At 36.5% G+C, this 24,997-nt stretch overlaps 1 protein-coding gene across 3 annotated transcripts in view; it reads right to left on the bottom strand.

Annotated features, from left to right (window-relative positions):
* Positions 1-7,999: 7,999 nt before the first annotated feature.
* TOMM70 (translocase of outer mitochondrial membrane 70) overlaps positions 8,000-24,997 on the bottom strand; it is a 32,806-nt gene continuing 15,808 nt past the window's right edge. For all 3 annotated transcript variants that reach the window (XM_041750392.1, XM_041750407.1, XM_041750400.1), the window contains exons 5-12: positions 22,078-22,226; positions 18,246-18,453; positions 15,488-15,622; positions 14,380-14,487; positions 13,435-13,551; positions 11,572-11,669; positions 10,703-10,825; positions 8,000-8,441 (exon numbers count right to left, since the gene is read on the bottom strand). In XM_041750392.1, the coding sequence (XP_041606326.1) occupies positions 8,288-8,441; positions 10,703-10,825; positions 11,572-11,669; positions 13,435-13,551; positions 14,380-14,487; positions 15,488-15,622; positions 18,246-18,453; positions 22,078-22,226 (1,092 nt within the window). In that variant the 3' untranslated portion in view covers positions 8,000-8,287. The remainder of the gene's footprint in view (positions 8,442-10,702; positions 10,826-11,571; positions 11,670-13,434; positions 13,552-14,379; positions 14,488-15,487; positions 15,623-18,245; positions 18,454-22,077; positions 22,227-24,997) is intronic.

Genomic DNA, 24,997 nt, shown 5'->3' with positions numbered 1-24,997 from the left:
TTTAGATTGTTAATTTGTGATTTTTATTTGTGGTAGGCCTGTATTGCTATAAATTTCCTTAGAACTGCTTTTGCTTAATCCTAAAGATTTTGGATTACTGTATGTTCTATTTTCATTTGTGTAGTTTTGTTTTTTTTTTAAAGAAAAAAAGTTTATTTATTCCTGAGAAACACGGAGGCATAGACATAGGCAGAGAGAGAAACCAGTTCCCTTTGGGGAGCCTGATGCAAGACTTGATCCCAGGACTCCAGGATCAATCTGAGGCAAAGGCAGACACTCTACCACTGAGCTACCCTGGTTCCCCTGTATGTAGCTTTTTTTTTTTAATTTTTAAAAAATTTTTATTTATTTATGATAGTCACACACACACACACAGAGGCAGAGACATAGGCAGAGGGAGAAGCAGGCTCCATGCACTGGGAGCCCGATGTGGGATTCAATCCCGGGTCTCCAGGATCGCGCCCTGGGCCAAAGGCAGGCGCTAAACCACTGCGCCACCCAGGGATCCCTGTATGTAGCTTTTTGATTTCCTTTTTCTTTGTAACCCGTTGGCTGTTTAGTAGCATGCTGTTTAGGTTCCATGTTTGCATTTTTTTTCAGTTTTTTTCTTATGACTGTTTTCTGGTTTTATACTGTTGTGGTTGGAAATGATGTATGATATGCCTTCTTAAATTTATTGAGATTTGTGGCCTAAAATGAATGATTTGTCCAGGAGAATGTTCCTTGTGCACTTGAAAAGAATGTGTGTTCTGGTTTTGGAAGAGATGTTCTAGGTGTATCTGTTAAGTCCATCTGGTTTAATGTGTCACTGAAAGACATGGTTTCCTTATTCATTTTCTGCCTGGATGATCTATCCACTGATGCAAGGAGGGTGTTAAAGTCCCCTACTGTTACAATATTACTATCATTTTCTTCCTTTATATCTTTTAATATCTGCTTTAGATGCTCGAGTTGGGTGCATACATATTTACAATTGTTATGTCCTCTTGTTGGATTGATCCCTTTATCATTATGTACTGGTCGTCTTTATCTCTTATTACAGTATTTATTTTTATTAAAATTTTTTTATTTACTTATGAGACAGAGTGTATGTGCACAAGTGTGGGGGTGGGGAGAAGGGGGAGAGGGAAAAGCAGGCTCTCTGCTTGGCAGGGAGCCTGACACGGGGCTGGATCTCAGAACCCCAGGATCATGACCTGAGCCAAAGGCAGATACTTAACCAATTGAGCCACCCAGGCACTGTCATGAGACTATAGTTTGCCAAAATGGTAAAATCTTAGATCCTTCACAGTTCTTAACATAAAGCAGACACTGAAATAAAAGTTGTTTAATATAGCAGTTCACTGATAATTTAGATGATGGGCTATCTCTGCAAAGAATCTTACCTGCTTTATCTGGTTCCCTTTAAACTTTACATCCTCCAAATTAATTCCCAGGAGTCAGTTTTAGTCTTGGTCTTCTTGTTCTACAATTGCTCTGGAGCCTTCTCTGTAGAGCCCTCCCATGGCTTCTTAGGCAAAGCTTGCACAAAGTCCTGTTTTCTTGCAGTTCCAACAAAATTACTGGAGAAATTAAGCTGTCTGAGCTCTGAAAGGCAACAGTCATGTATTGGTCTTTTAACCTTTCCCACCTTTCACTCCCTCCCCTTCTTTGGTTGGGGCCAGGCAGCACAGCCACTTCTGTCCCAGTGTTCAGCAGGATGTTGAATAAACCTCTGTTATGAAGACCATCTAGAATAGCCTAAGAATACGAGCTTTCAACCCCTAACAGAATTTGTGCACTGTCCCCTTAAAATAAACCAGACTGTAGTTATTTTCATATTGCCTAAAAATATTTGGAAAGTGTCTTTATTTTGATGTTTCTTTTATGTAGTGGCAGAAGCATCCCAACTTTTCTTTACAAACATAGTGTTTCACTCGTGCAATATTAGTGATTCAGCAATTCTAGACATTTGTTCTTTTTGAGCTAAGTGTATCCTTATTTCACTCATCCCAACACCCAGCTCTCCTCTGGAAATCATGAGTTCTAAGAATTTGTTTTTTCATCTCTTATTTTTGTTCCTTAAATTCCACATATGAGAAATCATATGCTATTTGTATTTCTGATTTTACTTAGCATTGTATCTTCTAGGTCTATCCATATTGTTGCAAATAGCAAGATTTCATTATTTTTGTTTTTAAGATTTATTTACTTGGCACACAGAGCACAAGTACAAGCAGGGGGAGAGGGAGAAGCAGGCTCCTCAAGTAGCAGAGAGCCCAATGCAGAGCTCGATCCCAGGACTGTGAGATCATGACCTGAGCCAAAGGCAGATGCTTAACCAATGGAGCCACTCAGGTGCCTCAATTTCATTTTTTTTATGATTAATATTCCATTGTGTGGAATTACTTATATACACACATAAATATCACATCTTTTTTTTAAAATTCCAATATAGTTAACATACAGTGTTTCTTTCAGGTGTAAAATATAATGACTCAACAATTCTATACATTACTCAGTGCTCACCTTGGTAAGTTTATTCTTAATCCCCTTCACCTATTTCACCCATCTCCCTCCCCAGCTCCCACTCCCACTTTCCCTCTGGTAACTATTTCTCTATAGTTACAAGTCTGCTTTTTGGTTTGTCTCTTTTTTCTTTGTTGTTTCTTAAATCCCACAAGTGCAATTATATGGTATTTGTCTTTTTCTAACTTATTTCAGTTACCATCATACATACCCCTCAGATCCATCCATGTTGCAAATGGCAATGCTTTCATTTTTTACAGTTGAGCAATATTCCACTGTATGTATGCATGTTTTCTTCATTCATTCATCAGTGAACACTTAGGCTGCTTCTATAATTTGGTAAATAATGCTGCAATAAGCACAGAGGTGCATATCTTTTCAAATTAGTGTTTTCATATTCTTTAGTAAATACCCAGTAGTAGGAACTACTGGATCATGTGGTAATCTGGTAATGGCAACACTTTTGTCTTTTTTATTTTAGCCATTCTGACAGGTGATGACTCATTGTGGCTTTGATTTCCATTTCATTGATGATTAGTGATGTTGAGCATCTTTCCATGTCTGTTGGCCATCTGTGTCATCTTTGGAAAAATGTCTATTCAGGTCCTTTGCCCATTTTTAAGTGGATTATTTGTTTTGGGGGGATTGAGTTGTAGAAGTCTATATTTGGGACATTGGCCCTTTATTGGATATATCAGTTGTGAATTTCTCCTCCCATTTAGTGGGTTGCCTTTTTGTGGATGGATTCCTTTGCTGTGCAAAAGCTTTTTATTTTGATGTAGTCCCTCCCAATAGTTTAATTTTGCTTTTGTTTCCTTTGAGGAGACAGATCTAGAAAGATGTAACTAGCTGATGTCCAAGAAATTACTGCCTATTTTCCTCTGTGAATTTTTATGGTTTCAGGTTTTATCTTTAATCCATTTTGAGTTTCTTTTTGTGTATGGTATAAGATAGTGGTGCAGTTTCATCTTTTGCATATAGCTGTTCAGTTTCCTCAACACCATTTATTCAGACTCTTTTCCCTGGTGTGTGTTCTTGCCTCCTTCATTGTAGATTGGCCATGTAAGCATGGATTTATTTCTGGGTTTTCTGTTTTGTTCTACTGATCTTTGGGACTCTTTGTGCCAATACCATCCTGTTTTAACTGCTACACCTGTGCAGTATTTTTTAAGATTTTATTTGAGAGAAAGACCCCAAGGAGGGGAATAGCAGGGGGAGAAAGAGAAGCAGGCTCCCTGTGGAGCAGAGCCTGATGTGGGGCTTGATCCCAGGCCCTCCAGGATCATGACCCGAACTGAAGGCAGACAGCTTAACTAAGCCATCCAGGTGGCTTAGTTAAAAAACATCCAAAAAAAATTTTTTTTAAGATTTTATTTACTCATTCATGAGAGGAGAGAGAGAGAGAGAGGGAGAGAGAGGCCGAGACACAAGCAGAGGGAGAAGTAGGCTCCATGCAGGGAGCCGGATGTGGGACTCGATCCCAGGACTCCAGGATCAGGCCCTGGGCTGAAGGTGGCGCTAAACCGCTGAGCCACCCGGGCTGCCCAAAATGTTGTATTTTGATAGGCATTACATTTAATCTGGAAATTGCCCTGGGTAGTATATACATTTTAACAGGATTGGTTCTTCCATTCCATAGGCATGGAATTAATCTGTTTTATAGTTTTCAGAGTATGTCTTTTACCTCCTCGGTTAAGGTTAATCCTAAATCCTAGCTAGCTATTTTATTCTTTTGATGTAATCATAAATGAGATTTTAATTTCTTTCTGCTACTTATTAGTGTATGGAAATGCACCATTTCTGTATGTTGATTTTGTATCCAATTTTATTGAATTTATCAGTTCTGATAGTTTTTTTATGGAGTCTTTAGGGTATACAATACTTCTATATATAGTATCGTGCCATCCACAAAAAATGAAGTTTTACTTCTTTCCAATTTGAGGTCTTTTGTTCTTTCCCTTGTCGGATTGTTGTGCTTAGGGTTCCAGGACTGTGCCGGACACTCAGAAGTGTTGAGTGATTATCCTTGTTTTGTTTTTGGTCTTAGAGGAAAAGCTGAGTTCTTTACCACTGAGTAGGTTAGCTGTAGGTTTTTTCATAAATAGCTCCTATGTTATGCTTCTGGTAAGCCTACTTTGTTGAGTTTGTCATGAGTGGATATTGTACCTTGTCATATGCTGCTTCTTCATCTATGGAGATGATTCTATTGTTATTAATAGGGTATAGTACACTGATTTGTAAATTTTGAACCACCCTTACTTACCTCCATGGAGTAAATCCTACTTGATTGGGATGATTTAATGCATTAAATGATTTGGTGTGTTAATATTTTATTGAGGAATTTTGCATCTATTTTCCTCAGAGAGATTGGTGTGTCAACTTTTGCCTCCTACCTGAATAGCACAGCCTTTGGTCCATGATCACATGTAGTTTACCTCACAAATGCCCCAGTTCTTGATTAAACCTCAACACTGTGGCCTAAGTGTACATTCATCGCCTAAACCACCTTTAGCCAGAATTTAAGAGTATGTGAAGATGTGCTGTACTTGGAGATACTCAGGATTCCTTCAAACTGTAAGTCAGCTTACACTCAACAGCCAAAGGAGTGTGCGTCAGTTTCCTAGCACTCCTGTATACTGCCACAATGCTAAGGGACTTAAAACAACAATCTCTTAGTCTTCGAGTACTGGAGACCAGAAGTCCAAAATCAGTTTCACTGGACTGAAATCCCTGTTGGCAGGGCCAGACTGGGCTCTAAGCAAAAACTATTGCTTTTTCAGTTTTTGTGGCTGCCAGTGTTCCTCGGCTCGAGGCCATTCTCTCCAGTCTCTCCCTCTGATCACATTCTCTTCTCTTTTTCTGTGGTTTCTCTCTTACAGGCACACTTGGAATTACCTTTGGGGCTCACTGAGATAATCCAGCATAATCTTCCCATGTCAAGATCATTATTTGAATCCCATTGGCAAAGTTCATTTTTCCCATCAATTAACATTCACAGGTTCCAGCAATCAAGGTGTGGGTATCTTTCGGGGGACATTATTCTATCACAGTGTGTTAAGGCTTGAAAATAGATCGAGCCTTAACACACTGTGATAGATGTTAAAATTCTTTTTTTTTTTTATTTTTATTTTTATTTATTTATTTATTTATTTTTTGATGTTAAAATTCTATCACTTTATTTACAAATCAGTTTACAGAGGACTGAGGTTAGAATTCTTACTCCCCCCCATGTTATTTCCTTATAAATATAGCAAAGAACCCAGTGTACCCAGGACAGTCTTAATTATTACTTTTATACTCAAAAGTTTAACCACTCTATGGTCCTCCTATTTGTAAAGAGCCTTAATATGACAGCTGAGATCTGCCAGAATGGTTTAATCTAGAATTAGAATTTTCAGGCCTCTGGAAATTCAATCTGAATTATTTTAAAACCAAAGCTTATTGTTTGGGATGTATTCCCTATGTATCGCAATTAATAAAGGATAGATAGGCATCCTTTCTGAAAGACTACAAAGTGGCTGCAAACTGATCAAAACTCGGTGAAACCAGTTTGAAGATCACGTTAGTCACAAGGCGCAGGCCTGGTTGGCAAACTTCTAGGCTGCTGTGCAAGCACGGGCAAGGCACGTATAAGCAGGAATAAAGAGAGCTGGCTCTGCTAGCTCTTCTTAGAGCTTTGTTTTACCACGAAGGAAAAATATTCTTAGGAAACGTGGTTCATCATTCAGACTAAAAACTTAATTTTGCTGCATATACTAACTTGAAAACATGAAAATAGTTTGAGCCCACAAGAGAATTATTCATTTATCATAGTATTGAGTAAAAACATAAACTACCTATCTTTTGTTTAAAGAACAGATAGAAAAGCTTGAATTTAATATTTATTTGGTGAATTTACATGTGAGGTCATTTACAAAAAAAAAAAGATACAGACAGATGCAGCTTTCAGTGCAGTTTCAAATGTTTTTCAGAACAAGCAATAGTCCATGAGGATTTGGAATGATAGTATTGAATGGCACATGCTTCAGTTTTCCTTCGTGTGTTTTTCTACCCAACCCCAAAGGGTAGGAAGGGAGAACAGAAGAAAATACCAGTGTTAATGTAAATACAGCCATGCAAATAAAAACTTCAAGTCAGAGGTTATTCAGAGATGTAGAACATTTCTGTATTCAGGGGTTATGATAGTTGGTACATAATTTAAAAATTAAAATGCAGAGTTCCTCCATTATCCAAGCCATCTTAAATTATGTTAAACTGTTCCCACTAAAAGCCTCCTCAGTATTTTCCAAACTCTGACTTTGGAAGGGGTCATTTCTCAGTTTCTAAAAAGATAGTATTTGTAGACAAAACCTTTTTGACTTCACAAGTATACAGCACCCTCTTGGAGGGGCACAGTGCTCCTTTACTACCAAAAAAATGTATAAACTCTAATTAGATTTCATTTCCTGAAATGTAACTGAAGGCTTGCTCTTTTACTATACTCAGACTTAAATAAACCTCTCCCAACCCCAAATATCTCCGAGACAGCCTTGAGAACACAACCTTTCTCCCACCAGAAAAATCCCGCATATAAACAAAAGGATGATCTATAAAAGTGACAATTGGAAAAACAAAACCCAAAGTGATTTCTAAGTAAAAAAGGTAAAGATAAAAATCTGTCAATATTCCTAAGACCTAGAAATGGGCAGTCAGGCTCTCGAGACCAAGGTTAGCTCAAAACTAAAAAGCATTTCCACATTTCTTCAGCACCTTTGAAAATACTGGTTTAATATTCTTTAAGCACACGTAGCCATAGTTAAAGCACTAAACTTATTATCTCAGGAAATACTATGCTTCTGGCTCCAAGAGTTCTGTCCTTTTGGAACCTTTAATCACATTTTCTTCACCACAAATTTTAAGCTAAGTTAACACTGCCACACATCACACTTCATCTTTATACATACAAACAGCCTGAATTTTCTTTCAAAAATACACTATTTTAATAGTGTACCTAATATAGAAAATAGCCACAGGCAATTATAAACCCATTTTATTTCATCTTACCTCTTGCCTGGTTTGCTCTCCCATTAATTTTCAGTCTTCCAGCATATACACCAGAGTATTTTGCTTCTGTGTGATTTACTGTATGAAAGCCAGCTGCGGTGGACTTTTAAGAACAACATACATTATCCATTGGAGTTGAACGGGGCCAAAAGGCTTAAGTTCCACTGAATCTAACCTTCTGCAGGCATGCTGACAGTGGTTTACAGGGTCTGTTTTGCTGCCTTCAAAACAAAATCCCCACGTACGTTTTGTTTTCTAAAAAAAAAACTAAAAGGGATTAATTGAATCTAAAAGAAACCTGTTTTACAGCACTTACTATGTTAATTTAAACGCCAACATGCTGTAAAATACTCATATATTACACGCACACCCACACACACCCATAAAATCATCCAGAATGTAACACACCCCCCAACTCCCTCCCCCCCGCCAAAAAAAAAGCCAAATCAACAAATCAAAGTTTTTATTTGCATGGCCAATTATCTGTACTCTGCAACTTTATTATCCCTTAACAGGTTCTAAGCTTTTGTTGCACAGGGAATAAAAGCTGCAACACTGCAAACTTCCTTCAACAGCCACTCCCACAACACCTAAACATGAAACATGTAACGAATGACAACAGCACAACAGAAACACTAAGTTCCACCATTCAACACAGTTCATGACAGTGTCTTTAGGGTTCAGTTGAAAAGGGAGTAAACTTCTAAAAAGAGGGTCATTCTTCTTTCTCCCTATTTTATAACGTTGGTGGCTTTAATCCATATTTCTTTGCAACTTCTGTCTGCGCATGGGCAGCATCGCAGAGTGAGTATAGATGCGCCATCTCCATTTCCGATTTGGCCAGGTTAATAGCTTTGTTGAACATGTCAATGGCTTTCTCCATATTTCCTCTAAAAGAACAATTTTAAATGTTTCACATCCGACAAGCATTTCACAGAATACAGTGAAGTTTCTGACCACCCAGTTTTAATTACTCTAATAAAATGCTTCTTTGTAAGAAACTAAATAGTGCCTAGCACATAGAAAGCACTCACTGAATGTTAGCTACTATTAAATACTATGTGCTTACATTATACCTTTTACACTCTTGGTTTACAGATAAGAACAGTGAGGCTAGAGAAAGTAAATGACCTATAAAATTATAATCCTGTCTGCTTCCTAAGTTCTGTGTATTTCTATACGACATCATAAGGCTCCTCTAGAAAGCAGGGACATACCTCAGAGAACACTAAAGGTATTCAAGGGCTTTACCTTCACATCTTTGTGAACTCACCTTCTTATCCCCTACCCTACCCCCCTGCACCTCCACCCTGCTTACGCAGGTTCCCCCGAGTCCCCTGGCTCTCCTACCTACACATAATGCTCAGATTATTTATGGCATCTCTGCCTGACTCTAATCAAACCTTCACTGTTCTAAGGCCCAGTTCAAATACAACAGCCTTATCAAAAATATTTTCTCCTTCCATCCCCAGTGTTCCCACAGATATACTATCATTCTCTGCAAATTGGATGAATATATATTTGTTTCTACCATAGTCTTACTACATCCTTAACTGGACACTTCTCAATTTCCAGAATCTAGAATAATGCCAGGTAATTAGTTTCTGTTTCTTGAGTAAATGGATGAATATACTTGGTCAAAAAAGTATGCCTTACTTGACCTCTTACAGTCTAGATGTGGTTAAGGCTTTACATACTTACCAAGAACCAAGAGCTGTTTAAAGTTGTCTTAAATTACCCAGCCATGGGTTGATGCATACATGCTTGTACTCTTACAGTAAGTATTTGTAAAGTCCCTACCATATATGCAGTTAAACTCTTAAGAATAGCAGACCTCTGGGGTGACTGCACTTAACCTCCTACCCACAATATATGGCTATAGGACAGACATTTTTTTAAAAAAAAAAATAACTATTTTTAAGAGTTCATGTTCGGTTATTAGGTAGATAGTAGATTTTCTCAACTGTAGGATAAAGACCAATTTCATTGATTCATTTACATTTGTTTATAAGGCAGGATTTAGTTTGGATTTCTTAAAGTATAATTAATACAGCAAGAAAACCCATCAAAATGCATAAATCAAGGGCTCTTAACCCAGGGACTATGATTAACTTTACAGCTTTCTTCAAAAAAAGATTAAGAATCAGTATCCCATCCTATCCTATTGTATGAATATTCACTTTAACAAACTGGCAAATAAATGTTTACATGTATTGTCACAAATGTAACCAGCCTATATATATATTCCACCCACTGTGGACCAGAGAGAGGACTCAGGAGGGGTTGAATGACCCGAGCTAAGACAATCCCAACTGATCTTGTTAGGAATCAGTTACTTTGGCATCAGTGAAATGGGACTAATATACTATTTCTACTACTAGATCACTGTGTAACCTTGTTAACCACTTTGCGTATCAGTTTCTACACTCTCTGGTTAAGATCATATAATCCCTACCTTTATAAGGACAGGACTAAAGAGCTTTTGAAATAAAACTTGGAAAAACACCCGAAGTTCAGTACTAGGCTCAGGTCTGTGCCAATACCACTAAGACAGCATACTACTAAATTCTATGGCATAAACAGCTGTCACCTGTTAATGGTGGCTCCCAGATGCAACTCTGGATAAATATTTTTCACAAAACAAGTTATGAGCAGTAAGAGTTGCAAAAAATCTTATCTAACTCCTTGATTTTTAAGAAAACTCAGGGGTTTTCTGAGTTTTGGGCTCAGAAAATTGAGGGATGATGTTTCCACGTGTCCAGTTACTTGGCTGGTTGCTTATTTGTAGCAGGATCTGGATCTTCCTGTATTCTGGCAAGAATTCTTATGCTGCACTGCACTGCCTAAGCACACTGTGGGTGTTTTCCTCCAATAGAAATAATATAGATGAAAAGAGTAAATATTAGAGAAATATCAAATTTTCTTTTCTATTGCATATACTTAAACAACTTTTAACTTTTGTAAGTATGACTTCTAAAGTGAATAAATGAAATAAAGCAAATCAAAGTTGTATAGTTTTTGAGGGAAGCTTCCTTCAAAAGGTATGACATATTAAGAATTTAATGGATACTGACAACAACCTATCTATAATGAGAAGATAACTATCTATGGAGCTGCCTTAAATTTCTTAAGAACAGACTATAGAGGTTACCTTTGCACTTCAATAGTTCCCATGGTTTCATATGCAAAATCACATTTATTGTCAATTTCAATAGCCTTGCTGATGAGCTCCAAACCTCTATCCAGATCTTGCTTCCACTGAAGCTGAAGTAAACTGCAAATGCAACAAGGCAGTCAGATGTGACAGTGGTATAGTCTCAACAGGAATCTAAGTACATGACTCCATTTCTGCCCTCAATGAATTTACAAGGAAAAACAATCTAAAATAGCATATAATCAGCATTTTTTCCTTCAACATTATTATGAAAAAAGTGTCCAAAGGTGTAGACTTTATTACTAACTTACCTTGAAAAGGTGTATTTTTTTACTTTGTATAAAGCTTTTTTTTTTTTTTTTAAAGATTTTATTTATTTATTCATGAGAGACACACAGAGAAGAGATAGAGGCAGAGACACAGGCAGAGGGAGAAGCAGGCTCCATGCAGGGAGCCCGATGTGGGACTCGGTCCCGGGTCTCCAGGATCAAGGCCCTGGGTTGAAGGCAGCAGCACTAAACCGCTGAGCCACCCAGGCTGCCCTGTATAAAGCTTTTTAAAAATGTAATTCAAATTCACATAAGAACTGGAAAAATTTATTTTGATACAGAGAACATCTGACAGGATGTTCAGAACTGAAATCTTTAAGGTTAAAAAAGTACATTTACCAATTGCTGTATAAGAATGAAACATAAAATTTCTAAAAATTAATAATGAAGCATCTACAGCATTAAGAAATTTGTCAGTTAACTCACTGATACTATCAGTCCCCTCTACTTCCTTTCTTAATGACCAGAAGAAATCCATCCTATTACATGGAAGAAATAGTTTCTTACAGAAACAAAGAGAACCATAAATATACATACCCTTTATGAACATATGTTGTGGCATTATCTGGTTCCAAATCAATACATTTATCATACATATCATCAGCTTTACCAAACTGTTGTTGATCTGTTAATGCCTACGTGAAGAGATACTTGTTATATTAAGGTAACTGTCAACCTAAGCAATTAAAAGTATATTGTTCACTAATTAAAATTTACTTATCCATTCATTACCAAGTTAAATGTTACAACTTATTTTTTTTATAAAGCACTGTTGTAAATATGAAATCTTAACTGTTCTATCTTTTTGCCGAGTGGTTACATACAATAGCCAATGATCTGGTACAGTGTAGACTAAAGAAAGCCCCATTCCTGGTGCCAGTTCTAATATCAGATTCTCACAAGTATACTCATGTCACTTGTCATTTATTCATAACTTACCATAAGGGACTTACTTTAAAAAGAACACTCAAAAAAATAAATAAATAAAAAAAATAAAAATAAAAAGAACACTCATTTGGAAGAAAATATTCAGTTAAGCGTTAAATCAGAGTCCTTCCTTAGAATGTTGATAAAAAGCAGCTACAGTCAACTATTTTGGGGCAAATCCCATGGCAGAAATGGAAGGCTTTGTTGTACGGATACCAGTTCACACTGAGACTTGGCTAGCATCTATCTAAACTCAAGCTTGAGAGAGTAAAAAAGTTACACTATATCTAATTTTTGTGTGTATAAAGTAACATTTCATGAAGTTACTTCTTTTTTAAAATTTTATTTATTTATGAGAGACACAGAGAGAGGCAGAGACAGAGGCAGAGGGAGAAGCAGGCTCCCTGCGGGGAGCTGATGTGGGAGTGGATCCCAGGACCCCAAGATCATGCCCTGAGCCAAAGACAGACGCTCAGCCACTGAGCTACCCAGGCATCCCTCCTGAAGTAAAAATTAAAAGAAGGGCCAAAGGATAGAAATTTTAGACTAGTAAAGTTAGTGTTATTCTGAAGGCAGCATTGTGACACGGAGAAATGCAATTAGAAAAGTGCTCAAGACAAAGTCCCTAGTATTCGTTTCTTTAAAAGCTATGCAATGGCCTTTACTCTTAGCTGCTTGCAGAAATCTCTGCCCAAAAACCCTTCTGAATTTCATTTCAGTGATGAGAATGGTGCTGTCACTTTCTGGTTTGTTTCTAATCAAACATAAGGCACAAACCCCAGCGTACTTATTCAATAAAAATGCCATAGTTCTAATGTGTTTGTCCTATTTTAATTTCTATAGTCTATAAGATTTTATATCTTACATGCTTTCACATTTAATAACATATAGCCAGCAACTAGTGTTTCATTTTTTTTTTATTACCATCCTATCTAGAAATTCTAAAAACAAAGAGGTAAGATCAAAGATCATTTCAAACTTAATTTAAAGAATTTCTGGGTTATACCTCATACCCTAAGATCTCAGTTCTTACCAATGCAGTGATATTAGGACTTTTTTTTTTTTTTTTAAGATTTTATTTTTGAGAGAAAGCATGAGCATGGGGAAGAGGCAAAGGGAGGTCTTTAAAAGGACTGGAAACTGGGGGAGCTGGCTGGCTGGATGCGTCAGTGGAGCATGCAACTCTTGATTTTGGGGTTGTGAGTTCGAGCCCTATGTTAGGCATAGAGATTGCTTAAAATAGAAATCTTTAAGGAGTGTCTGAGTGGACCAGTCAGCTGAACGTCTGACTCTTGACTTTGGCTCTAGTCATGATCTCGGTTTGTGAGATCAAGCCCTGCAGTGGGCTCCACTGGTTATGGAGCCTGCTTAAGATTCTCTCTCCCCTTTTCCCTCTGGTCCGCCCCCACCTTTAAAAGATAAATTAAAAAAATAAAAAGACCACCAACTGAAACTATGAAAAATCACATTTACCTGAGCATATAGTGCATAGCCTTCAGCACACCTTGGAAATTTCTTTATGACCTCTTCAAAACCTTTCATAGCTGCTTGGATTTGTGAAGAGTTGTTTCCAGTATATGCCTGGCGATACTGTTTTAAAAATCAAAACAGGTGTGTCAAATCAAGAATTCAAACTCATGGAATTTAACATGTTATGAAAGTCACACAAAATCACATAAATGTTTCCAGAAAAAGCAGGTGATTTGCTAATCTAATTTGCTGCATCTAAAAGTGTTCCAAGGAAGTATCTCCGGAGCAGGGATCCATGGGCTATCTACAACTATGATTTCATTGCCATTATACAATTTCAAGATGTTCAATAATCTAGAAGGCATACTAACTTGTAAGAAGTTAACTTTGCATATAAATGGGGGAGTTTTAAATCTGATATAATTTATTATCACTTTACTAAAGGTGCTATAAAGCTTCATCTAATAACATTTTCCATCCATAATATAAATATGCTTGTGACCAATTTCTTTAAATCTTTTAGGATTCAGGCTATAGGGTTAACTGGAAGTACTGCATTTCACTAGAAATGGACTTGTTTTACCTGATTTTAGCTTTGTGTTTCTGAATATTCATAAGAGACCAGTTATGCAGTATGATTAAAAAATTATTTCCTCAAAATGCTTTTGTTTTTTGTGCTAGTTTATGACAGAAAAGGAGAACAGTACTGTTTAGAGGAGCAGGAAATCAGGGACAAACACCTATCAAGATGAACTCAAAACATCCAGAGGAGTACAGGAATAATACCTCATTTAGCGAATACACTTCTAGTTCCCTCAACTTACACGTTTTTCTCTTATAGTTATCCTTTGGAGGGAAAAGAGATGATGGTTTTGTAGCCAATGAGATACTTATTTTTGGTAACAATGGGAAATAAAAATGTTTAGGAAAACACAAAGGAGAACCTACCAATGCAAAACATTTCTGAGCTTGTGCCAGAGCGGACTCAGGTCTTAATCTAATACATTCATCAAAATCTGCCACTGCTTCTTCAACTTGATCGAGTAATATTTTCAGCTAAAGAAAAATCACAGATACACATAATTAAAAATAACAGGTGCACCAGTTAAGTACACAGTGGCTCCTATCACAGTTTAGCATAATGCTATGCATGTAATAGTTATTCAATATAGACTTACCTTCTATAAACACTGAACTAGAGAATCCTGTCATTTAAAGAATGATTCTAAAAACTATCACCCAGTTTTTTCAAAAGTACCATTAGAAACCCACCATTTTTATATTGCAGTCTTTATATTGCACTCTTATGCAAGAAACCTGTTTTCCTAGAAACCTGAACATCTCTGTGCTTTAAAATTTCAAAGCAGATCAGATATCAGTAATTACCTTTCAAATGTAATCTTAAGGATCAAAATGTCAAGAATTTTAAGAGGTTATCTCAACACTTCATAACAGCCTTCAGACAGAAATATTAGGTAAAATCTCTTCCATCATAAAGAACTTCAGCTTTTCTGTTACATGGATAGCCAGTGCATTCCAAGAAGCCATCCATGTTGAACAGATTATAAAGCCATGTGCTCCCCAGATGAGGCAGAAGCAGGGAATGGTTATTGACACTACATATTTTTACTAAAAAACAAATATGCATATTATAAAACTCCATTCAGAAGCGATGGGGGGGTACTATTTGGATAGTCTAGGACAAAATTTCCTTATAGCAAGAAGCCCACAGAAATCATCCTGTTGATTCTAGCATTAACTCAAAATGTTGAATCTATGTTTCAATGTCATTGAAAACCTAGAAGCCAGAAACACCTGAGAAACAAACTTGAACTGGCAGGCCAACATTTGTAGCCTCCTCTCTTTTTTAATAAATATCAAAATTCAAAGAACAAATATTTAAGATGGGACTAAATAAATGCCAACCCAAACTCTAAAATACTGTGATATTTTATTCACAGCTATCAGAAGTGATACAAGGAAACTTCTGACCACATTCTCAAAAATGGTATCAAATTCCAAAGGTCAGAACTCCTGATAAGAAAATAAACTTTACCTGTCCTCGGTGGTGATAAACATCTGCATTCTGAGGATCAATGTCAGCAGCCATGTTAAAATCCTGAGTAGACAGCAAAGGCTGCTGCTGTTGCATGTACATGCTGCCTCTTTTGATTAGAGCATTTGCTCGAAGCTACATAACCAAAATGAGAAAAGGTTCATCATTACCATAATACAGTTTTTAAAAATAACAGCTTAATGAAGTCTGATTCACACACCAACGGCTCATCCTTTAGAAGTTTGTAAGTCAGTCATTTTTAATATATTCACAGAGCTGTGCAACCATCACCACTAATTCCAAACATTTCCATCACCCCCAAAAGAAACCTCATACACATTAGCAGTCATTCCCCATTTCCTCCCTAATCCCCAGCCCCTGGAAACTATCAACCTACTTTTTATTTCTACGGATTTATATGATCTGAACATTTCATATAAATGGAATTACATATTATATGTATACATTATATGTATGGCCTTTTTGTGTGCTTCCTTCATTTAACATAAGGTTCATCTATGTTATAGCATGTGCCAATATTTCATTCTTTTCTATGGCTGAATAATATTTCTTTTTCTTTAAAAGATTTTATTTATTTATTCCTAGAGACACAGAGAAAGAGAGGGGGGCAGAGGCACAGGCAGAGGGAGAAGCAGGCTCCATGCAGGGAGCCTGACATGGGACTCGATCCAGGGTCCCTAGGATCACACCCCGGGGTGCAAGCAGCACTAAACCGCTGCGCCACCAGGGCTGCCCTGAATAATATTTCATTGTACAGATATACCATAACTTAGCTGTTCACCAGTTGATAAACATTTGAGTTGCTCCCATTTTAAGCTATTACGAATACTCGTATTAAGTTTTTGTGTTGATATATACACACACATATATATATATATATACATTTTAGAGTATGGGTATATACTTTAGAGCGGAACTGCTGGGTTATATGGGTAACTCAATATATTTAACTTTTTGAAGAACTCCCAAATTAATTTCTAAAGAGACTTTACCATTTTACATTTCTACCAGCAATATGTGACAGCTCCAATTTCTCCATATTCTCACCAATACTTTTAACTGTCCATCTTTATGATTATAGCCATCTTGGTGGGTATAAAGTGATACCTCATTGTGATTTTGGTTTTCATTTCCATATGACTACTGATGCTGAACATCTTTTCATGTTCTTATTGGTCATTTATATATATTCTTTGGAGAGAGGCTATTCAGTCTTTCACCTATTTTTAATTTGGGTTCTATTACTGAGTTCTTTATATATTTCGGATATAAGCAGCTTATCAAATATATAATTCGTGAACATTTTCTCCCATTCTGGGGAGTGTTTTCTCTTTTTTGATGGTGTCCTTTTAATTACAAACATTTTTAGTTTTGATTATTCTATTGTTGCCATATCTAAGGAATCTCTGTCTAATCCAAGGTAAGGAAGATTTCCTCGTATCTTTCCTTCCACGAGTTTATAGTCTGAACTCTTAGATTTAGGTCTCTCATCCATTTTGAGTTAATTTTTTGTACAGAGCATAGGATAGTCATCATTACTACTTGCCATTAAAAACAAAAAGTCAGGGTCATGAAAGCAAGAAATAGGTTTCTTCTCCAAAAAACCTTTTTGATGCAAAAGTACATGTAAATTTTCTTTTAATGAAACAAGAATGCCCTCACAATTATAAAACAGAACATATTTGTAATCAGTAGGAATTAAAACTAAAGATCCTTTTTTTTTTTTTTAAGATTTTATTTATTCATGAGACACAAGAGAGAGCGAGAGGCAGAGACACAGACAGAGGGAGAAGCAGGCTCCATGCAGGGAGCCTGACATGGGACTGGATCCCGGGTCTCCAGGATCACGCCCTGGGCTGAAGGTGGCGCTAAACCGCTGAGCCACCTGGGCTGCCCTGAAGATCCTATTACTAAAGTTATCTTCAATTTGAAAATCTCATTTTTGAAAGGAACTTTTAACAAGTAATTAGTTGTAACTCCTTTTGTTTACAAGAAGATAGTGTGTTAACAAAATCTTAGGTCCTGAAAACAACTTTTATATTCCATAACATACATGAATGATTCATTTGGACTTTAAAAAAGTCAGAATTCACTTACTCAGTGAGGAAACACTACAGAGGTGTTAACAAACTAGTAAGGAATTTAGTTTTAATTGGTAGCTAAGCTCTGTCTTGTTAGAAAACTCATATAATTCCACAGATCTCCCTAAATCTTAATTATGAGAATAATTATGCACACATGAGAACACCTGGAATATAAAAAGCCGTTTCAACACTACTGTAAAAACTTTCAGTATATTTCAGTATATCTCTATATATTTTTAGAACGTTTTTAAATTCATGTAACAAAATTTTTCAGATTAATATATTTATTTTATTAAATGCATTTTATAATCTTGTACTTCCTACTGCATGTTATTTACAGTACTACCTATAGCATTGCTATATCACCCTTACCCCTACAGTCTAGTACAGTAGGCAATGGCTATAAAAGGAAGCTGAAGTTACCAGATGCCATAGAAAAAAGAAAAAAAAACTCCTTTCCTTGCTAAAGATAAATATCACTGATATTTATGTTTCACTTTCACTATACCAAATCATCATCACATGTAGTTACTTCCAAAATAAAAACAGACTTTTGGAAAATGGCTGAAATGTGAAAAATTCAGCAAAACCTGTAAAAGCCCCATTTTTAAATTATTTTTTTTCACATTTTTAACACACATTTTTAAATGTACCTTCACATTAGCTTCTTTCAAACTGATGACTTTATCTAAATCTGGTTTGGCCGCATTGGCATTGCCAATAAGCAGGTAGAAGGTGGCTCGTAGTAATAATGCTTCTGCCATGTATTTGCCTTGAGCATCTATCTCTTTTGAGCATTCACTTATTATTTTATCATAGTTTTCTTCTTCCATATACTGTTTGGCCCTTAAATATCCAGAACTGAAAATAAAAGTGAACATAGGAAATTATTTACTAAGAAAGGATCAAATACTGAAACTTGCCATGTTCAGTATGCTACAGTTCAGCAACTGGCCACTTCCCCTTAACATCCCAGTGTAGGGCTGGAATGAGGCAGTGCAGAGAGGGAGAACAGTAGGATTTCTGATGTGCACTGGAATTTTTCTCCATGTCTTGGAAAGTTTAAAAAAGGTAACAGCAGAGTCAACAATAGAAACCTAGGGTTACTGCCCAGGCTTTGACGTTTATATATATTAAAAGATGAACTAATGACTGATTGATCTGCAGACAAGAATCGGTCTTATTCACCTTCATACGTGTGGCACACTGATGTCACTCAACAGTTACTTTATGACTAATAGAATGAAGAAATAAGAGATAGAAGTTTAGGTCACAAAAGCCAAGGGAAGAGACATGACCCAATCTGTGCTTGGTAGAGAACACTCTATGTTGTCGAAAATGCACTATATAGGAGCAGACCGGAGGCAGAAAATTATTTCAAGGGCTGTCATCCAGAAGTTGTGTTGTTTCACCTAAAAAGACCTAGAAAGAATAGGTGGAAATCTCAAAGAAGCAAATTTAAAGGAAGATTCTTCTATTAAAAGTAGGACATTTAAAAAACACACACCCTTTCCTGTGTTTTAAAATACAGTGACTGCAACATCATTTTTTTAAAATTTATATTCGATATATAATACACCATTAGTCTCAGATGTAGTGTTCAGTAATTGTTCAGTGGTGTGTAACACTCAGTGCTCATCACATCCTGTGCCCTCCTTAATGCCCATCACCCAATTACCCTGGCTCCCCACCCACCCCCCCCTCTAGCAACCCTGTTTGTTTCCTACAGTTGAGTCTCTCATGGTTTTTCTGCCTCTCCAATGACTATCCATTCAGTTTTCCTCTTCCCCTATGATCCTCTGTGCAGTTTCCTATATTCCACGTATGAGTGAAACCATACGATAATTGTCTTTCTGATGGACCTATTTCACCCAGCATAATACCCCCTAGTTCCATCCACATTGATGCAAATAGTAAGTATTCATCCTTTCTCATGGCTAATATTCCATTGTGTGTGTGTGTGTGTGTGTGTGTGTGTGTGTGTCTATCTTGATGGATAGTTCAGCTCTTTCCACAGTTTGGCTATTGTGGACACTGCTGCTATGAACACTGGGGTGCAGGTGCCCCTTCAGATCACTACATTTCTATCTTTAGCGTAAATACCTACTAGTGCAATTGCTGGGTCATAGGGTAGCTCTATTTTTAGAGCTGTTTTCCATACTGTTTTCCAGAGTGGCTGCACCAGCCTGCATTCCCACCAACAGTGTAAAAGGGTTCCCTTTTCTCTGCATCCTTGCCAACATCTGTTGTTTCCTGTCTTGTTAATTTTAGACATTCTGACTGATGTGAGATGGTATCTCATTGTGATTTTGATTTGTACTTCCCTGATGCCAAGTGATGTCGGGCATTTTTTCACGTATCTGTTGGCCATGTGTATGTCTTCTTTGAAGAAGTGTCTGTTCATGTCTTCTGCCCATTTCTTGTTTTGTACTATTTGTTTTTTGGGTGTTGAGTTTGATAACTTCTTTACAGATCTTGGATACTAGCCCTTTATCTGATATAAAAGGCAAGGATCTTCTCCCATTCTGTAGGTTACCTTTTAGTTTTGCTGACTGTTTCCTTTGCTGTGCAGAAGCTTTTTATCTTGATGAAGTCCCAATAGTTCATTATTGCTTTTGTTTCCCTTGCATTTAGAGATGTTTCTAGCAAGAAGTTGCTATGGCTGAGGTTGACGAGGTTGCTGCCTGTGTTCTCTTCTAGGATTTTGATGGATTTGTCTCACATTTAGGTCTTTCAACCATTCTGAATTTATCTTTGTGTACAGTGTAAGAAAATGGCCCAGTTTCATTCTTCTACAAGTGGCTGTCCATTTCCCAGCACCATTATTTGAAGAGACCTTTTTCCATTGGATATTCTTTCCTTTTCTGTCAAGATTAGTTGACCATAGAGTTGAGGGTCCATTTCTGGGTTCTCTATTCTGTTCCACTGACCTATTTGTTTGTTTTTGTGCCAGTACCATACCATCTTAATGATTACCGCTTTCTAACTTGCCTTGAAGTTAGGCATTGTGAGGCCACCAGCATCTTTTTCAACATTCCTCTGGCTATTTAAGGTCTTCTCCAGTTCCATACAGATTTTAGGAATATTTGTTCCAGGTCTGTGAAAATGTCAATGGTATTTTAATAGGGATTGCACTGAATTTGTAGATTGCTCTGGGTAGCACAGACATTATAACGATATTTATTCTTCCAATCCATGAGCATGGAATGTTTTTCCATTTCTTTGTGTCTTCCTCAATTTCTTTCCTAAGTATTCTATAGTTTTTAAGAATACAGATCCTTTACCTCTTTGGGTAGGTTTATTCCTAGGTGTCTTACAGTTTTTGGTGCAATTTTAAATGGATTGACTCCTTAATTCCTCTTTCTTCTGTCTCATTGTTAGTGTACTGAAATGCAACTGATTGTTGTGCATCAATTTTTATATGCTGCCATGTTGCTAAATTCCTGTATGAGTTCTAGGAATTTTGGAGTTCTAATCTATTGGGTTTCCACATAAAGTATCACATCATCTAAGATGGTAACTTTTATTGAGAATGCTTGTAGAGGAATTTTTTTTTTGACCTGAAAAGGAAATTAATACTAGCTGACCTCAAAGGGGTCTTACAAATATAAGGCTCCATAAGTTCAAGTACACTTTCTCATTTCATTTGTTATATATCCTGAGTAGAGAAAATTGGCAAGTAACTTAAGCAATATTAGTCAAAATCGTATAAACTCTCTTTATTTATCCTATAATTACATTCTAATACTCCCTGCACTTTAACTTCATTGTAGTTTTTCTAGCAAGGACTATCCTTAACCCAAAGGGGAAATTATTGGCATTGTCTTAAACATTTACTTCTCAACTACAATTTTCTGAAAAGACTTTGTATCAACTAACTAAAATTTGAGTATCTCAGTAAAATTATGCATAGTATCTTCCCTTGAATGGTGGCCAACAACAGATGAAAAATTAGGAGATACAGATCAAAAGCAATGTTTCTTCAAACTTTCCAATATGCTATAGATGCTTTGCTACAGAAACAATATTCTATTTTTTTCAGAACTCATTAAAAATGTCATGTTGCTAAATAATATTGTACCTTCTCTTTAGAATAGCTAGCCTTTACAGCAAAACACAATATTGATAAATATAAATGGATAAGGAGACTAGATGACTTATATACTACATCACATCACTTGATCTCCAGTTGTTAACATAGCATCTTGTACTCTGGTTTCAATTTTTTATAAAAGCAAACACAAGAAGCCCAAAGAATGGCTAGGCAAGCAGAAAACAAAAACTTTGAAGAACATCACTCTTCAGGGTACTCCTATGCTCCTCACAGTTTATAAACCTCCCTGCACTAAAACATCTGGCTGTTGAGCTACATGATGATTTTCAAGTTAGTGCCCCTATTCCAATAAAGTCAACCACTTGACTCAGTGGGAATCCTCTTGAGAATATCGTGTAGAACTATGTAGATACTATGCTTGATATACTTACTTTTCTTTAACTTCTGAAGCCTCTCCTTCTTTGTCTTTATCTTCATCAGACTTCTCTCCTTTAAGCATGGGCTGAGAAATTATATCATCCGTGAAAGAACTGAAGTAAGATTTGATAAACTGTGGAGATGGCATCAGAGGTTCACGATTCTGAAATTTAATCATGTTTAAATATGTCCAAATGAGAAAACACTGACCAAAGAAGTGGGTACATTTGTACAACACTGAGGATGACTGCTGTAAAAATTGGAATCTCATTCTCAAATAACTGAAGAATATTAGGCTCCAAACCAAGACAAGAGACAGTGAAATAGTAAAGCTACCCATCCCAGCTGTTCAAAGCAGGTTTTAAATGACACCTCCCTAGGGCTCTTGGATGGTGCAGTCAGCTAGATGTCTGACTCTTGATTTCAGCCTAGGTCATGATCTCAAGGTCATGAGACAGAGCCCTGAGTTGGGGCTGAGCATGGATGGAGTCTGCTTAAGATATCTCCTTCTCCCTCTGTGCCCCTCCCCTGACAAACAGATATGTGTGGTCTCTCTCAGATAAGTAAGTAAAAATTAAATGATAATTCTATCCAAAGATATTAAAATCAAACCTAGCACTACTCACGAAAAGCTAAAGGTGAAATGTGGAACACAGGAGGCAAATCATTGCTGAGTTATTTAAAAATTATCTCCTTCTAGCACACCTGGTTGACTCAGTCAGTACAGCATGCAACTCTTAGTCCTAGAGTTATAAGTTCGAGTCCCACAGTGGGTACAGAGATTGCTTAAAAACCAAATCTTAAAAATAAAAATGTAATAAAAAAATAAAAATGCTCTCCCTCTGGTCTCTGTCCTAGAAGATCAGTGTCTTAATTAACCACTCAAGACCACATCTTACGCAGGTGCTGTAATGTTAAGTCTACTTACCACGGGGTTTCATGTGAAGATCTCCATTACAGTAAACGCCATTGAAAGTCCGAGTGAAATCACACTTCTCGTTTAAATTACTACTTTTTGGCATGGCAACCTGATTCATTGTTATAGAAGTATTTTATTTCTCCTTTTAGTCTGATTAGGATACAGTTTTAAAAAGGGTAGAGGGAATAACATAGCTTTAAGGCTCTTATCATATAATCTGGATCCTTTATCTTAAAAATTCAACACAAAGATTTTAAATTGAATTATGGTATTTTAAACTGTATGCATAACAAATACCATTTCTGTTATTTTGGTAGATTTAATGCCTTTGTACTTGAAGGAGGGAAAAAAAAAGGAATTTGGCTTTGTAAGTAAATGACCTAATCTAGGATAAATGAGATTGGGAAAGAATAAAAACAGGAAATCTAAGGGAAAACCTGTATTTTTGTGGAAGAGATTAAATGTTTTAATCTAGGATTATATAAATTAATAGTTTAAATCAAATGGTCACTTCAAGTGAAAAGTATGCTTAACTTCAGTATTTCACTAAAGACTCTGCATAGGAATATACAGTGGTAATAATTTGCCACTTTAAATAGCAGTTACTGAAGGCTGAGTAAATCATTAATGTCTTTTAGCTTACTATTTCAGTTTGGAAAAGGCACCTCTACCTTCTATACAGAATTACAAATTTAAAATGAAAACAATATACGTAATGGACTTAAGTATCAAAGGAACAAGATACAAATTCTAGCTCTGCCACTTATTAGCCATGTGACCTTGTACACATCATTGTCAGTTTTCTCATCTCTGAAATGGTAATAACAATACCTGCCTTATTTATCTTACAGGGTTGTTGTAAAAATAAAAACAATAACGTGAAAAGTATCTTGAGATTTTGTGCCATAAAGGTGGCATACAAACAGATTAAAAAATGTAAGTAGGGGGGCACAGTTGGGAGAGTGATGTTGGGATTGTGAGTTTGAGCCCTATGATGAGTGTAGAGATTACTTAAATAACTTAAAAATATATATATGTGTAAATGGAAACTGATTTGGAAACTATGTAAATGTGGGTTATCTTTTATTTTCTTACCTTAAGTCCAGCCAATATAATCAGTCAACAATAACATTATATAAATATACACAAGGAAACTAGGCTCTCTCAAGGTTGTGAGACTATTACGTGTTATTTACAGTGTTTTAAGGATCCCCAGTTCTAGGAAATGCTCAAGGGAAAAGGGTTCCAGAGTTTAAAGACATGAGAACAACTACAGCTATATTCCTCTTGGTGGAGATTCACAATATATCCTAGCACATTAAAGTCCTGCAGAGAAGAAATATTCACTGTTTAACTCAGTGAATATTCAGGAGGGCAAAAGTAAAAACACGTCAGCTTATTAAAATCAATTTAAGAGAAAAGTTATTCTTAAAGAAAAAAGGAACAATTGCCTCAATATTACTGAAGTTTAGCAGAAGATCTCCAGTGATATTTAGTCTGTGTGGTACTCCCATGACACTCTACTTCTATCCTTCCATAACACTTCACCCTATTATGCCTTTTACACTGATTAAGGATTTCTCACTAAATTGTTAATTCTGTAAGGACAAAGGCCATATCTATCTACCCTTCTAAAATCCTCACCATGGAGTTTTATTTAATGAATGGTTCTTGAATTAAGTCATCTGTTATAGACTGCATAAAACCAGTGTCATTTTATATAATATTGCTTTAAAAACTTTAATGATATAGACAAGAGTTGGCAAACTTTTCCAGTAAAAGACCAGTAATAAGTATTTTAGGCTTTGCAGGCCCTACAGTCGTCACAACCACTCCACTCTGCTGTCTTAGCTTAAAAGCAGCCAAAAACAGTATCTCAGTGCTGTGTTCCAATAAAACATTATTTATACAAACAGGTGGCAGACTGGATGGATGTGGCCATAGGCCTTGTTTGGTGACCCCTAATGTAGATGAATTCTTTCAGTATTCTCCAGATACCATATTGGAGATAGTCT

This window comes from Vulpes lagopus, chromosome 1 (genome assembly GCF_018345385.1).
Source record: "Vulpes lagopus strain Blue_001 chromosome 1, ASM1834538v1, whole genome shotgun sequence".
NCBI lineage: Eukaryota > Metazoa > Chordata > Mammalia > Carnivora > Canidae > Vulpes > Vulpes lagopus.
Note: the sequence above shows the minus strand (reverse complement) of the source record. Positions and strands in the feature narration are given on the sequence as shown.